This window comes from Perna viridis, chromosome 9 (genome assembly GCF_037379345.1).
Source record: "Perna viridis isolate PV_CMFRI_1.1 ecotype Kerala chromosome 9, ASM3737934v1, whole genome shotgun sequence".
In the NCBI taxonomy this organism is placed as follows: Eukaryota; Metazoa; Mollusca; class Bivalvia; order Mytilida; family Mytilidae; genus Perna; species Perna viridis.
The window spans coordinates 28,681,531-28,697,121 of NC_142453.1; the positions used below are offsets into that span (position 1 = coordinate 28,681,531).

The following is a 15,591-nucleotide window of genomic DNA, read 5'->3' on the forward strand; positions in this document are numbered from 1 at the left end:
TTGCAATTAGGTTTGATGTGTGACTTAGAAAAAAACAAACCTGTTCTGAGCATGTATACAGATATTCATTATAGAAGTAATTTCCACATAAACCAATGTCAAAGATGAGGATTATTACAAATTACCTGTAATGCAATAAGATTGGAAGAGCTGATCAATTAGGAATTACTAGGTGCATGCAGTCAATTATCTGCCATGTAAAATATTGATGTCAAAAGACTTGTCTACTTTTAGTGTTTTCCCCAAAAATTTGTGATGGCATGGTTATTTAAGTATTTTGAGGACACTTGAACGTCAGAGAAGGTAAATTATTTTACAGGATATTTCTACACGTGATGAAGGTGTGCAGGGTCATTTTCGTGAAATATTACGGAAATTGGTGAAAGTTAGACAGTCATTTTCATCAGAAATAGTATATGGCTCGTATGATATTTTTGGAGGATATTTCTACACATGATGGTGTGCAAGGTCATAGGATCTTGATTTTCATGAAATATTACGGAACTGGGTGATAGTTAGACTTCGTTATTTTTGTTAGAAATATATCCCAAGCAACAAAGATAGGAATTTGTTATGAGGGGTATTAACATTTTTTATGTGTCAATATGTCCATCGGCCCTCTTTTTCTCATCGCAACTAGTCTGACACTACCAAACAGAATTTCATGACACTATCTGGCCAGGATACAATATGTAGATATGCATATATTTAGGAATTTCTGATCCCCAAATTGTCCCCAGACCATGAGTAACACAAGTCTTGGAAGGATTTCTGGATCTGCAAACCATGTCTTCATACAAAAATAAACATGTTCCTACTTTGGCAAATCTAGCGAGCGGGAGCATCATTAGTGTCTTACAGACGCATTTAATTTACTAAAAAAAATTATTACTAACAAATGAGGTGTTGCTTCTGTGATAAAGAGGCCTTCTAGTTTTTGTAAAGTTTCAGCATTGCTAGAAGCTTATAGCAAAATATCAGTTTTGGGCTGAGATACAATACACTTGTGACAAATTTTCTGAACTTTTGTAAAAGACAATTCCCTTCAATCAATAAGTAGAACCTATAAGGCAGTTGTTCATGTCTTTGTAGAAATGGTTGAAGCAATGACAAAGGTGGCTAGTCTGGATATTGACCTCACAGTTGAAGAGAGAAATCTTCTATCAGTTGCTTTTAAAAATGTCATTGGAGCCAGAAGAGCATCATGGCGAATAATGAGCAGTTTAGAACAAAAAGAGGAAAGTAAAGAGAATTCTGAAAAGAAAGATCAAATGAAACAGTACAGACAGAAGGTAAAAATCATGTATTCAGTAATTTCCTTCATTTGCATTTATTGATTGATTTAATTTAAAAAAAAAATTTAGATCTCTCCTGCCACTTATGTTGAAAGATGTACTAACCTATGTATCGCACAGTATGTCAGCCCACCACCTCTGACACTATTATATAGAATTTGAAAAACTTCGTTGATATTAAAGACACAATATCATATGTTGTACATAGCAGGAAGCTTGATCCTCGGAGTTTTATTGAAATATGCCTGTTTGAACTTGAAAAAAAAATCATGAAATATAGTCCTGAAGCAGCTTGTCAGAATTTTAGGAATTGATAAGATACATAATATAGTAATCCACATTGATTCCGTTAATTTTCGAAGGAACTATTTATGTTATTCTTATTCATTCAAGAAATTAAATTTACTGGTTATACTATTTTGGCCTGACGTTTTTGTCAGTATGTTCTGTATATTGAGCATTTTAAATTTAATGAATAACCAAGTTTTGCATTTGTAGATTGAGGAAGAGTTGAAAGGCATCTGTGGTAATGTCCTAAAAATTTTGGATGATCATTTAATTCCCCAGGCTGGAAATGGTGAATCTAAAGTATTTTATTACAAAATGTAAGTTAAGGTAACAGTTGTATGGTTTTGATTTCATCACGGCCATATTCACTGAAGACCAGTTGCCAGTTAATTTTTCAACAATGAAGAAAAATAAAAAAAAGAAAATTACTGATTTTAGTTAAATATCCCAACAGCATTTTGTGGTTATTAAAATCTTGAAAAAAAAACGGTATTCTTATGGAACTCGCTAAGTTGAAGTTTTTTTTCTCTATTGCAGAACTTTTTAACTTTTTTGTCTAGTAACATTTGATTCAGATTATACTTACATAATATTAACTATCCAGTTTAACAAAGACTTATTTAAGTACAATTTTACAAAAAAAATCATTTGTGGTGTAAACTTTAGAAAATTTGTTCTACAATAAGAACAGAATGTTACTATTCAAATTTAAAATTATGTAAAGGTTGTCAAAGTTGCAAATTTAGTTAGAAAGCCAAGTTTCAAGCACTGAGTTATTTCAAATGTACTTAGTAATGCATAGAATATCAAGTTTGTCGTGATTTGAATTTGTAGGAAGGGAGATTATCACAGATATTTAGCTGAATTTGCCACCGGGAAAGAGAGAAAAGATGCTGCGGAAAATAGTTTAGTTGCCTACAAAGCTGCAAGTGACACAGCACAAGCAGATCTAGCTCCTACTCATCCAATTAGGCTAGGTTTGGCCCTGAACTTTTCTGTGTTCTATTATGAGATCCTGAATTCACCCGACAGGGCTTGTAGGTTAGCCAAAGCAGCATTCGATGAAGCTATATCTGAATTGGATGCTTTAAGTGAAGAGAGCTATAAAGATTCAACATTAATAATGCAGTTGTTGAGAGATAATTTAACACTTTGGACATCGGATATGCAAGCAGATGGTATAAAATTAGTCCTTTAGTAATTCCAGAAATTCACTTGCATTCTAAAGAAAATTTGCACCCACTCTTATTGAATACATTTATAAAGAACTGATATACAGATAAACTTGAATAATTAAGAAAATCAAATATCTTGTGATGTATTCATACATGATTTTTTTTCTGCTTTAAAGAGGAATTCCACTTTCTCACATCCAGATTTTGCAGTAGGTGTATTTTCTATTTTGACAATTTCAACTTTTTTGATTGGCTTTGTAAAATCATGTCCATGTTCTATACAGCAAAGCATTATGATGTGGGGATGATTTTTTCCCCACTCTTTTAGTAGAATTCTGCTATTTTAAATCCTGATTTTATAGTTATGCTTATTATTTTTTATCATATATTTACTTCTGATTTTGCCAATTTCTGCTTTGTTAACCTTGTAAAATCATCCCAGATTATGGGGTCTGAAGAACTACATGCTTAAATATAGGTCATCAATTTTCAAGGCAGTAATATTTTTTGATCCTTTTCAGATGCAGATCAAAAACAGGAACAGGTACAAGATCTTGAAGGAGAAGACGGATCATAAGAAATGTAGTGACCTAGTTGATGAAGAATTATTCAAATTTTTATTAAATTGACACATTAGTGTGATTGATGAAATCATCTTTCAAGTGAAGGAGGAACTCTGTATGGTTCACCTGCTTACGTCACAATGAACAATTTTATCTAACGTCAGGTTGTAAAGTGTGACGGAATTATCCCATATCTTCACGTTGTTTTCACTGTTGAAGGCATGGAGAATACATTTTATAACATCATTTACATGTACTAGTGCACCACAATATTTGTCTTTCTGATATATTGATTTAATGTTTTGAAAAGTAGGTATTTGTTAAATTTTCGACATTCGTGTTAATGTTGTTGCCACAAACCTGAGTGCTTAAGTAAGATGTGTATTCCATGCCTTCACTTTCTGTTTTTCATTAAATAGCTGCTCTGAAAATTCTAATGTACTAATATGAATTGTGGTAGGTAGCTTAAAGCTAACATACCAGTGTAAAACAGGACCAAACGGTTTCATTCATAATTTTTTATACTACTTGTGAAACTTGTTGTAGTTGTGAACAGCAGGTGTGAAATTGAACAGTTTGTGTGGGATAAATGTGACATGTTGCGATATTGTCAAACTGCATGATATATGTGTCCATTTACTATTTATTATCAAAGGCAGTTGGACCAGGTAAAAAGATTTCTAAATTCTTAGCTTTTTTGCTTCATGTTGTAACCTATTAATAACATATTGTATGACTATCTTTTTTAACTTTTTTAAAATGAATTTTCCTGGTTCCAATAAGATTGGGGGTTATTTTGGAAAGCAGCAGAAATTTGCCATGGATCCATTTTTTAGAATTTAGCCATCTTGTTTACCTGGAATTTATCGTAATATCTATTGTTTATATATAGTGTAGACTATTGATGGAGTTTATTTTATTTATATGTACTTTTTATTTAATGTGTGAGAAGGACAGTATTGATGTTGACTTTAAAACACTAACAGCAAAAAATTGCACATACTTTCTTACAGTCTCTTAGTTTTCTGTCTACAGATTATCATTATTTTGGTTGTATTACCTTACAGACAAAATTAGTTCAACAAGAATTTTTTTAAAAAACCAAAAAAACGGGATTGACAAAAAATAATTTGATAAAAAGTTAATAAAGGTGAATTTCAAAAATACTCAGGATATCACTGCATGACAATGCTGATTTCACAACAGTTAAACACAATCACAAAATCGCTGACATGTAGAAAATGATCTGAATATGTAGAAATCACTTGACACCTATTAGTGATTTTTAATTTGATATTGTTTGTTAGTCTGCCAATGTGTTTCCTGTCTAGTGTTGTGACTACACTCTCCTCTATCTTTCCCTACTACTGATAGTTTCATGGCATAGTTTATTCTAGATTAAACATTTGTATATGATATGATATTTGTATGGTGTCATGCTTTTAACAGTAAAACATGCTGATCCAAAGCATCTTGGTGTCTTTATGTCTTGATCATAGCAACATGGCTGTAGAGGATTAAAGAATTTGTATTCGATTACAGAATAAACACTGATGATGTGTTTCATTGGATAATTGACCTGATGAATTCTTGAAGTAGTTATCTGGACTATTGAGAAGGAGTTTCAAACTTTATCTGGTAATTGTCATTTAATCAAGGGAAGGTCAACTGTCCTCCGAACATCATCATTGTATGTGCCGTAATCTAATTAAAAAAAATTATTAATGCCTTCTAATCTTAGTGGACTACTTGCCCTATTCTTTATGCCAAAAAAAAAAACAAAACATGAATGTTGTGGAGTTGTAAAATTTGGTAACTCCAGTGATACTTCAGGAGGTGGTGATATCGTATCTCAAGATAATGAAACATTCAAACACATTTGTTAAACCCTAAAAGTAACTTCCTATCTTCATATGAAAAAAAGTTACTCCTGTTATGGTGAATAATCTACTACTAGAATCTGAGAAGTACTTGGTCACATGACCTAAACTTTACAAATCTGTGCTTTAAGAAATTGGCACAACGGAATCAGTGACATGCTAAATCTCAAATGTCATTGAAGGTAGCAATCTCTTGCACTGAGGGAATTTTCACTCTTTCAAGGCTGTACATGTCTGCAATGCCAAGTCCTTACCCTGCCCCTTTGTTAAATTAGTACAGAACGTAAGCTAGCTGTGATACATTGTAAATCGGGAAGCCGTTACAGATCTGTGGAGGAGATAACGAAGGAAGTGTTTAGTATTGTTCTGCCTAAACACCAGGCAGGAGGTGATAAATCTCGAGATAATATTAACTCTTCCAGTGTTCATGTCCTTGGATCTGATGTATATTGTGAAAATTTTTTTTTTAACTGGTTATAGTGTAAATATTCTGGCAGGAAATTCCAAGTGTTAATACTTTCATTTGGAGTTCAAATAAAAAATATTTGTAAATAAATAAGGCATAAATCACTAATCATAAGCTGCCTGCTTTAAAGGTGACATGTACTTAATACAACCAAATCGAACCAAAATTATTACTTGCGAAACAAAACACTGAACAAAATTTACCCAAAACAAGATGCAATTTTAATGTAAAGAGGTTAAGACCCTTCTGTTGTACACCAAAACTGATGACCAACTAATATCTTGGTTCCATGCCCTAAACCCCGCTAACAACCAATTACATATACTACAATGTATTATCTCCTTTGTAGAACTACTCATTCTTGTGAAGGAACAATTATATTCTTACTGAAACTCAACCAGCGAGCATCGTGTGACATGAAATGATACGTATGTCTTGTCACTTAAGCATAAACAAGAGTGCATCATTCAATAATGAAGCTGAAAACTCGCATTAACTAAATTTCCATTAAGACCATTAACGAGAAAACTACATGAAAATCAGAAGACTAAATGTTACTCACAGAGCTTAGTCTGTAGTGGTCATATGAAACAGGGTAAGCATTTTATTCTACCCCAATGAATTATGTGTCTACACTTTATATTGATACTTTAAAAGTTACGCCTACAAAATTTCCTGGTATTATACACCTACAAATTTATTGAAATTCTGTTCTGTAGTATGAGAGTAATGAGAATTACAAAAAGAGGACAGAAGATCATGTCATAAACCAAGTGAGTCTTGGTTTAGTAAATCAAATAGCACACAAATATGAGACATCCGACACCTATTTATTATTTTTGTACATAAACATATATATTATAAGGTTAACTTGTCTACAGCACTGTTGAGTAATTCATAAAAAGCTGTTCCACAAGAAATTCAACCAAATGCTTAGGATCAACGTTAATAAGGAGGCCTGAATGCTTATAAAACACATTTTCATAGAATGATCTTTTTGCAATGCACAACAAAACAAACCATTTTGAACTACTTTAAATCCTTCAACATGACCATGGTAAAAAAATTCCTGTAAATCATTAAAGTATTCTCAAAAGCTAAGTTCTCCCAGCTCTATCATTTTTTTTTCGTGACAATTTAGTTAATCTTGAATTGTCTCAAGTTCAGCAAGATGTTCAGTTCAACTCTCATGATTGCAAGTGATCTAGGACAGAGGATTTCTTCATTTTCTTTCTACTGGGAACATCTGAAATATAACAAGATAATTTCATGTTATCAACTGGACCCATGAGTATTTAAACATTAGTTTTCTTACAAAACATTTCTTTTTATTTTGGGCTTTTCCAATTAATGTTAGGGTAGTAGTGTCAGCACTGTCATTTATATGTAGATGCTAAGAATCATGAATGGCTCATAAAAGAAGCAACTGATTCAACTTTGAACACAGACACATCATGTGTTATATGAAGTCTTGTACATTCCTGTTGGTCAAGATATTAGCGATATAACCACATGGCAGTGCATTATCATCAAAGTGAAATGTTATTTTAGTGCAAATAGCTCCATCCATCATAGGCAAAGCCGAAACTCATTATTTTAAAAGTGTAGGTGTTGATCTGGTGATCACAGATACCCCTGCATTCTAAAATTTTGAAGTAAAAAGGGCCATCTCTCTGAATAATAAATGCAATTTACATCATATTCAAACTTAACCTATATTACATAAAGCAAAATAAAGCATTGTTCTAAAGGTTGAAAAGGTTTGTTTATGTATTTAATTTATTTATCACCTGGAATCAAAAGCCGTCATGTGTATGGTCTTTATGAAACACACCCATCAACCTGGGTATTAAGTTTTGATGTTTTCTTCCCATAAGATTTAAATACCATGTAATTAATAAAAAAGTGGAACTGTCTATTGAAAAGTATGAATCTACTTTATCCAGGTTATTATCTAAGACAGCTCCACTAGTAATTTTCAGTTTATCAAGGGAAGATCCATTCTCTTCCAAGAGAAAGGATCGATAACTCTGAGTAGAGAATGGGGAAGACCAAATCTAACCCCTGAACATCACCATGTATATAGTACAAATGTATGATTTGTAATAAAATTCCAAATAAACTTGATGTAAAAAGAAATGCCTCCCTCTCTCATTAGTTTTCTGGAAAAATGGCCTGAAATGCTGGGTCCAATAAATTAACTTAGAATAGCATAACCAGATTTAAAGTTTAAATCTTCATCTCCATTGGTCAGTTCATCAGATAGTAATTTAATCCAGAAGAAACCAATTCTATCCCCTGAACAACATCACTGCTTTTGTTGTAAAGACCTTTTAAACTTACCATCATGATAGTGCTCAGCTGTCTTTTTCCTCAGTTCATCCAAATCTTCAGCACTTTCTGCCCATTCAAGCACTAAACGTCTTCCATACAAATGAGTACTATGACACAATGCTTCAAATGCTCTCTGAAAAAGTTACTTTTAATCATAAAACTAGAAAACTTTGAAGCAAGCTCAGGCCAAAAAAAAAAAAAAGAAAAAAAAAAAAAGCCTTGTTTCCGGCTACCAACAAGAAAAAAAATTGAGTAGGTAGGTAGGAAAATTAAACATTTGACATTGAGTCAATGGTGAAACAATCTAGACTTTAACAGTGCTGGAGTCAAAATGGCCATAAATTTATGGAAGGTAGGGTAGCAGGAAACAGACACATTAATTTCTATGGGCCCCGCACAAAAAGAGACCATCTGGTTTCCATCCCAGTAACCATACGGTCAAAACAAAGTCATCAACAGGAATTTAATGCTGCTTCAGTCAAATCCCATAATTTGGCATAACTATATGAAGCATCTGTCAAAATATCAAGTGGCTAAGTAGGTATTTGCAGAGAAAACTGTAACCAAAAGTCTGTGGACAAATGCACCATAATAATAATAATATTTCTCCAATAAATTGGGGGTGTAAAAACACACTTTTATGTTACCTGTAAAATCACACTTTTATGTTATCTTAAAATATAGCATTCATAGACCGAAAAAGAATATTTCATTGGGGGAGGGGGGTATTTATGCCATGAATCACCTCTACCATAGGCAGTGTCTAAATTTTATATGGACTGGTACTTAATTATTGACAAAATAACAATTTTACACTATTTTCATCTATTGTTTAAAAAGATGATAAAAAAATTGCTAGAATCCCTCACATTCATCAGCATAATTCTTTGATGAAACTTTTAATTATGTGTAACTATTGCCTGGGTAAAAATTTTATATCAGTTCTATTACATGTAGTAAGGACATACAAAATTTTAAAACAACATACCTTGGCATCTTGTCTAGTGAGAAAATCAACAAAACCAAATCCTCTGTGTGAGCCTGTACCACTCAATTTCTTTGGTAATCTTACTGACTTTAATTCTCCAAAAACCCTAAAACCATTACATTAAAATATTAATAGTGAGAACAAAATTTTGCCCTATACTTACTGTAAATGCATTAATTTTTCGCAGTGTACTTATTTTCACTTTTTCGCGATGGGTGGAAAAACATGAAAAACAGTACTCATGTAACTGATTTTTAACATTATATAATACTTATCATTTTTTTAAACAGTGAATATTGATACCAACAAATATGTTCACTTGATGGAATCTGCAATAAAAAGCAATCACAAAAACTAATATGCTTACAGTATCAGTAGTCAACATTAATCAAATCATGAGTACACATAATTTGTAATTTTGGTAAAATTATGGTAATGTCACTGCCATTTTTTAAGGGGTTCATATTGCATGTGGTTTAGTTTTTTTGTGTGTGCTGTCATGTTTTTCTATGTCTACATTATGATGTGGATCATCTCGTGCTTTCATGTTTAGTTTTTTTGTGTGTGCTGTCCTGTTTTTCTATGTCTACATTATGATGTGGATCATCTCATGCTTTCATGTTTAAGAGATGTTTTTGGATTATTTTCTCTAAATTGTCCTTCTATATTGATGCATCAGTATTTTTTGCTAATATTCATGTTATCCTATCATTGAATCAACAAGCTTTATACATGTCTATGATACTTAGCTTTTAGATACATATTCCATACAACTAACAATATCCAAACACTGGAAAAAAGTTTTTCAGAATGAGTTTAAATCAAATCAGTCCTAAGTATTTAGAAAACACTTCACTTACTTGAAAAGTTCATGAATTTCTTTTCTCTTGGCTTCAAACGGTACATTACGAACAAGAATCTTTGAAGTCTTTATTTCTTTTTTACTCTGTTTCTTCTTTTTCTTAGCTTTCTCAGGCTGACTAAAAAGTAAATTGAACTCCATCTTTAAACATGTTCACAGAATAAAAGTCTATCTTGTCCAATTAAAAACTTACAAAATAAATTATAAATAACATTTGTTATGAAGGCTATTCTATAGGAAAATAACTATACCCAAAAGAAGGCAAAATACACATAAATTACTTCAATGAATTTTTGACTTGTTTAATTTGACTTAAAGGAGGTAGACCTAGGGTAAGGGACATTACTCTTGAAATCAGTGATATGTTTGTATCATATTCAATTTCACCAAAGCCTATCAAGCTTTCATTTGAAACAGAATCAGTCCAAGTTACTTTGATGCTTACATGAGATTGATGTAAAATGCTGCATACAAACGTTACAATGATTTGTAAGAGTTGTGTCCCTTGCCCCAGGTATACCTCCTTAAATGACTGACAATACAAATATTCCCCATTATACTGTGGCATACAACTTCCCTCTCACACCTTCCCCAAAAGGAACTTACATAGTGGCCTTGTTAGAGATTTTCAATTCTAGGTTATGTCCATCCAAGTCTGTGTGTTGTAGAGTTTTCAAAGCTTTCTCTGCATTTTGTTTCTTCACAAACTCAACAAAACCATAGCCCATCGATAACAAATTTCCTAAAAGAAAATTAACACCACAAATTAAAATTTTGGGACAATCTGAAGTTTAAACAATAATCACTTACTTCAGAAGATAATAAGAAGAAAGTGAATTTTTATCAAAATTTAAGACACAGAAAGAATACACAGCTTCATACACAGCTGAAAGTTATATTAATCAAACTACTTTTCAACTTAGAACTATATGTGATATTGGTATACCCGTAGATTTGAACCTTTACAGCTTACAGGTAGTTTTTAATAGACAATCGTTCTCTTATTGTTAACTATTAAGCAAAGAAATATTTTGTCAGAATTATAAGCAATTAAAATGTCCTGCTATGATGAGTATTTGCCTAACTCTAATAGATATCAAAAGGCTAAACATCTTTTCTTTTATAGAATATAGTTTAGTTTTTTACCAGGAAAATCATAACATTTTGTCCTCACCTGGGTTTTTCATATCTTTCTTTTTTGCTACATAAGCTGCTTTAACTTTTCCACATTTTTCAAATTTCTGAATATAAACATTGAATGATTTGTTTAAAACTTTTAAAACAATCTTGTATGGGGACAAAGCATCAATGATGTCCTAGAATATTTAGATGCTCTAAAACATGAATTGCCAAAAATCATTCTGTCAGGCACACAGGGTACACTATACACAGTATTGCATATTCCTATTGATCGAGGCATAATTGATATAAAAACACAGAGGTGCATCATTAACAAAGTAAAATGTCATTTGATTATAAATAGCGCCATTCCTTATAGGCGAAGCTTAAAATCATATTACTGAAAGCATAAGACACTGTTGCAATATTTTGGTTCTATATAATTTATCTCTGGCAGTAAACATGTTTTTTTCACAACATAAGTCCAAATTTTAACAACTAATTAGTTAAATGGAATCAGTTTCTCACATGAAAATTGAAGAAAAAGTACTAATATAAGAAGTAGGACCCTTCATGAAAATTTAATCTACATCCTGTGTTTAAAGGTTGTGTGCATATCTAAAATTACTTAATAAGAACAGGAGAATATAAACAGACCTCTAAAAGAGAAGAATCTGTTGTATCGAAGTTGAGATTTTTGACGAATACTGTACTTCCAGGTTCTGATAAGTCTTCTTCCTCCTCAGATTCCTGTGAGAAAAGCATTTAAAATTCAGATAAACCAAAATGGGAATTCAATCATTCCATGATTAACATTAAAAAAAAATTCTCTGTGACAGCAACAGTGATCAGACGTGTCCCATCTGTAATAACTGTAACCCTGCTACTACTTTTCAGGAAGGAAATGATTGGGAACATATTTGTTTGATTGTTTCCTGATGTCAAACACAGAGAAATTGTACACATCCACTAAATATCCATCAAAATAGTAACTCCAAAGTTTGTGTTATAGAGTCTATTGTGATATTAAAACATTTCATGGAAAACAATATTCGTGGTCTTGTGTTAAACAGTTTCATAGAATATAGTGTTTACAGAATTACATTGATTATTCAAAGTAAAACATTTAAATTTGAAAAAAATTGTTCCACGACATAACGAGAATAGGTATGGTGTAAATGTCAAAGAGACAATAACCCAACTGGGATGAAAATGTCAGCCCAAGGCCATCCATTGGTCTTCAATGAACGACGAGGAAATCCTCATACCACAGGGCAGGATGCAGCTGGTTCCAAAAACATCATTATACCCAGGTACAGCGAAATAGCTGCCCCTATATGCTTAAGTATCATAAAAAAAAGACTAAAGGCAAAAACAAAACAAAATATACAGAGACCAGAAATTCCTGACTTCAGAAAGGTGCAAAAAATGTGGCAGGGTTACAGTACTTTGGCATGACCACAACTCTTCCCTTTAGTTTACAATAGAGAACGAAAAATCATCCCTTCCATAAATTTAATTATCAAGTTTACTGTTATCGATATGAATACTAAGATCAAGAAATAGACATTCTTTATTATCAATATTTGCTTTATTCAAAGACAGTTCTACAGGATAAATATCTTAAGTATAAATATTGAAATCATCTGTGTTTAAAGCCAAAATATCATCCAAATATCAAAATGTGTTATTAAATTTGTCTACAAAATATTGTTTAGAAGGGTCTTTATTCATTCTACCCATAAATTGTGATTCATACAGTACAGAAAGAGGTCTGCAACAAGCGGTGCACAATTGGTCCCCATAGAAATTCCAATAACTTGACAATAAATGGTTTAGCCAAAACATACGAATATGTTGTTAACAGGAATTCGAGTGCTGTAAGCATATCAAAAGAAGTCCAATGAACATAGTTTTATGTTACTAAAAAATATTCTAAAGAATTCAAACAAATATATTCACATGCCAATTTATTAAATGACCATTTGATAAGATAATTTATCAAGTACTTCAAGCAAGTTTTTAACACTCCAAAAATAGTTAATTTAACTATTTTCATATGCTTTAATACAAAAATTTATGATATTGCACGCCCTAGTAAATAAAATAGAAAGTCTGGCTGTAGAGCAATGACTTGAAGACGAAATGAATCAATATAGGTTGGGAAGCCAGTACATAGTAAGAATTTCCATGCTGATATATGAAAATTACATGAAAATAGGTAACTGAAATACAAAAGCACTAAAAATAGTACTCCAAGCCATTCTAAATATCCATAAAAGACAAAAATACCTCAGGTGTTACAAAATACATGTAGCATAAAATTGATTGTTTTAGCAACAATGAACCATTTACAATGTGAGCATTAGACAGTCACAGCTACAGTACCAATACAGAATTAAGAAATTTAGTAAGAAACAATATTCCAGGGTTCAACTTCATACCTCTTTATCTTCCTGTTTGTCTTCAGTTTTCTCTGTTATACTGTTTGAACTGACTGGTTTTAAGGAATCCATTGGTGCCCATTCTAAATATAATGGAACATGCTGAAACTATAACAAAAATGAAATATTAAACACCAAGAACAGATCAAGAATTTCGAATTTGAGGAGGAGGGAGGGCATGAGTAAAACATATTTGTCATGAAGAGATGTACAAATTTCATTATTTTTAATCATAGAATATCAAGTTTTTTTATGCATAATATATAACAATGAATCCATACCTCATAGATTACCTGTCTGCTTTGCTTGCTTCCAATTAAACTTTAAAAAAATCTTTGTTTTATTTAAAAAATAAGTTCTCGAACATTTGTTATAAAAATTCATTAAAAGCTTGTTTTAAAATTAAATAGTCAGGGGCTGTAAAAACTAATGAAAAAATAGTAGTACATATGATGGTTTACAGTTTTCATTCCAATGTACATGTATGTCCAATAACTTTACATCCATGGAATATTTCAACAAATGTAATCTCTTATGTAATCTTGTGTAAACTGTGTATGATATTACCTTTGTATAAGCCAGTTTCTTGTATGCCAATTTAGCCTCAGTTGATTCTAAGAATTCTACAATGGCTGTAATTCCTGAAGGAGGCAGTATTACTCGTCCTACAGTGCCATGTTTAGAAAACACTTGGTGTAGTTCTGAAGACTTTGTACCCGATGGTAAGTTTTTGACTAGAATAACTGTCTTGCTTCTAGGTCCTTCAGCCTGAAAATAAAAAAACCTAGAAGCAGACCTCAAAAGACACCCCCTGCTTCCACATGATGGACAAATATGCAATCAGAAAAAGCTATACACCCAAAACCATGCTTAAGACTCAAACTTCAGGCATACAAATAAAATCATTATGCCCTAAAATTGTGTACCTGGGCTTTGAAGATCTATAACAATTACAGCAATGCTTAATTAACTAACAAAAAAATGAGTCTTTTACCTGACTAAAACTATCTAGCACTACACCATTTTCTGTCAGAAAATCTCTGGTTTCTGCCACAATCTGTGTTTCTCCAAGAGCCATTCTTACTCCCAAGCTTCCTGATGATTCCTAAAATACAATATTAGAACACCTGGGAATAATTGTACTCTCAAAATGAAAGTCAGGCTGATCCCATAGGATCTTAGAGAAAATTATTTCCCTATTATGTCGCATGAAAAATATCAAACTGATATCAATCATAACATTCAAATGAGAAATCAAATGAAAAATGACTTAAATCCATAAAGACAATATTTTAAATTTCTGTAAATTTGAAAATTGTTATGTAGCTTCCATTATTGCAAAAAATAAACAGTGTTGCAAACCCAATCATTAGAATTGGCATTTTCAATTTTTCATATAAAAAAAAAATTTCAAAAATAAATAATGCTTTGTATTGCAAAATCAAAATCATATTTTGATAAAACAGACAAAAATCATATTATTTTTGTAGTTTACAATAAGTTTCCCTGATATTCATAAATACTGGGCTAGATACCATGGAATAACCAAAATTCTCAAAATTTGACAAATAATTATTATAGAGGTTTATCGACTGTCATACATGTACATGTACTTACTGCATCCAGGATATGACTCTTCTGTGTACCATATTTCTCAGCCATTACATTAGCTACAGCATTTGCTCCAAGAAATAGTGTGTTCCAATTATGTGAACTATAGTAAATACATGTATTTGTAAAACAATAATATACATTTAAATTTATGAATACATGTATATGTATATTCTTTGATAATTGAGACCTCATCTTTCACGGATACTTCTACAGCATCATAATTGATTAAACTCTCAATATGGGAGATCACAAAAGCATCAACAAGGTCACAGGCCATATAATGTCATAAGAATTTATTGGGAATGATGGTGGTTTTATTGGGCCATTAATAGATAAGCTAAAAATACGGCAAAAATGGAACATTAAGTGATACCCTACCATGTAAAAGTGAAAAAAAAAAAGGGGACGGCAAAATGTTCAAAATTACATTTTGGATTTTACTAAATTAACCAGTATTCTGTGGCACTAAACATCTGTGTAAAGTTCCAAAAATAAGCTCATTGATCCATTTTAAAGTTATCATCAGAAAACTGTCGGGAAAAAGACATAACTTTTCAGTGGGT

The 15,591-nt window shown here is 31.8% G+C and overlaps 2 protein-coding genes across 3 annotated transcripts in view; one reads left to right on the forward strand and one right to left on the reverse strand.

Annotated features, from left to right (window-relative positions):
• Positions 1-1,093: 1,093 nt before the first annotated feature.
• On the forward strand, positions 1,094-4,789 carry LOC148607647 (14-3-3 protein epsilon-like). The gene is made up of 4 exons (XM_088545739.1): positions 1,094-1,292; positions 1,794-1,900; positions 2,418-2,761; positions 3,280-4,789. The coding sequence occupies exons 1-4, from the start codon at positions 1,095-1,097 to the stop codon at positions 3,333-3,335; spliced, it is 705 nt and encodes a 234-aa protein (XP_088401865.1). The 5' UTR covers position 1,094; the 3' UTR covers positions 3,336-4,789.
• Positions 4,790-6,478: 1,689 nt separating this feature from the next.
• Positions 6,479-15,591, reverse strand: part of LOC148607648 (putative RNA-binding protein 19) — a 28,606-nt gene continuing 19,493 nt past the window's right edge. Inside the window, exons 17-27 of one of the 2 annotated variants that reach the window (XM_088545737.1) lie at positions 15,032-15,128; positions 14,409-14,519; positions 13,982-14,182; positions 13,415-13,522; positions 11,628-11,720; positions 11,026-11,092; positions 10,458-10,593; positions 9,850-9,969; positions 8,990-9,095; positions 8,011-8,134; positions 6,479-6,913 (exon numbers count right to left, since the gene is read on the reverse strand). In XM_088545737.1, the coding sequence (XP_088401863.1) occupies positions 6,855-6,913; positions 8,011-8,134; positions 8,990-9,095; positions 9,850-9,969; positions 10,458-10,593; positions 11,026-11,092; positions 11,628-11,720; positions 13,415-13,522; positions 13,982-14,182; positions 14,409-14,519; positions 15,032-15,128 (1,222 nt within the window). In that variant the 3' untranslated portion in view covers positions 6,479-6,854. Of the gene's footprint in view, positions 6,914-8,010; positions 8,135-8,989; positions 9,319-9,849; positions 9,970-10,457; positions 10,594-11,025; positions 11,093-11,627; positions 11,721-13,414; positions 13,523-13,981; positions 14,183-14,408; positions 14,520-15,031; positions 15,129-15,591 lie in introns of both variants that reach the window. The other variant, XR_015915273.1, reaches the window with a different exon arrangement.

What these genes read in the sequence shown, in the direction of transcription:
- LOC148607647 (XM_088545739.1), top strand. Translation starts at nt 1,095, where the DNA reads ATGGTTGAAGCAATGACAAAGGTGGCTAGTCTGGATATTGACCTCACA. An exon ending in TGAAACAGTACAGACAGAAG is followed by an intron (nt 1,293 to 1,793) that starts GTAAAAATCATG and finishes TTGCATTTGTAG; the next exon opens with ATTGAGGAAGAGTTGAAAGG. An exon ending in AAAGTATTTTATTACAAAAT is followed by an intron (nt 1,901 to 2,417) that starts GTAAGTTAAGGT and finishes TTGAATTTGTAG; the next exon opens with GAAGGGAGATTATCACAGAT.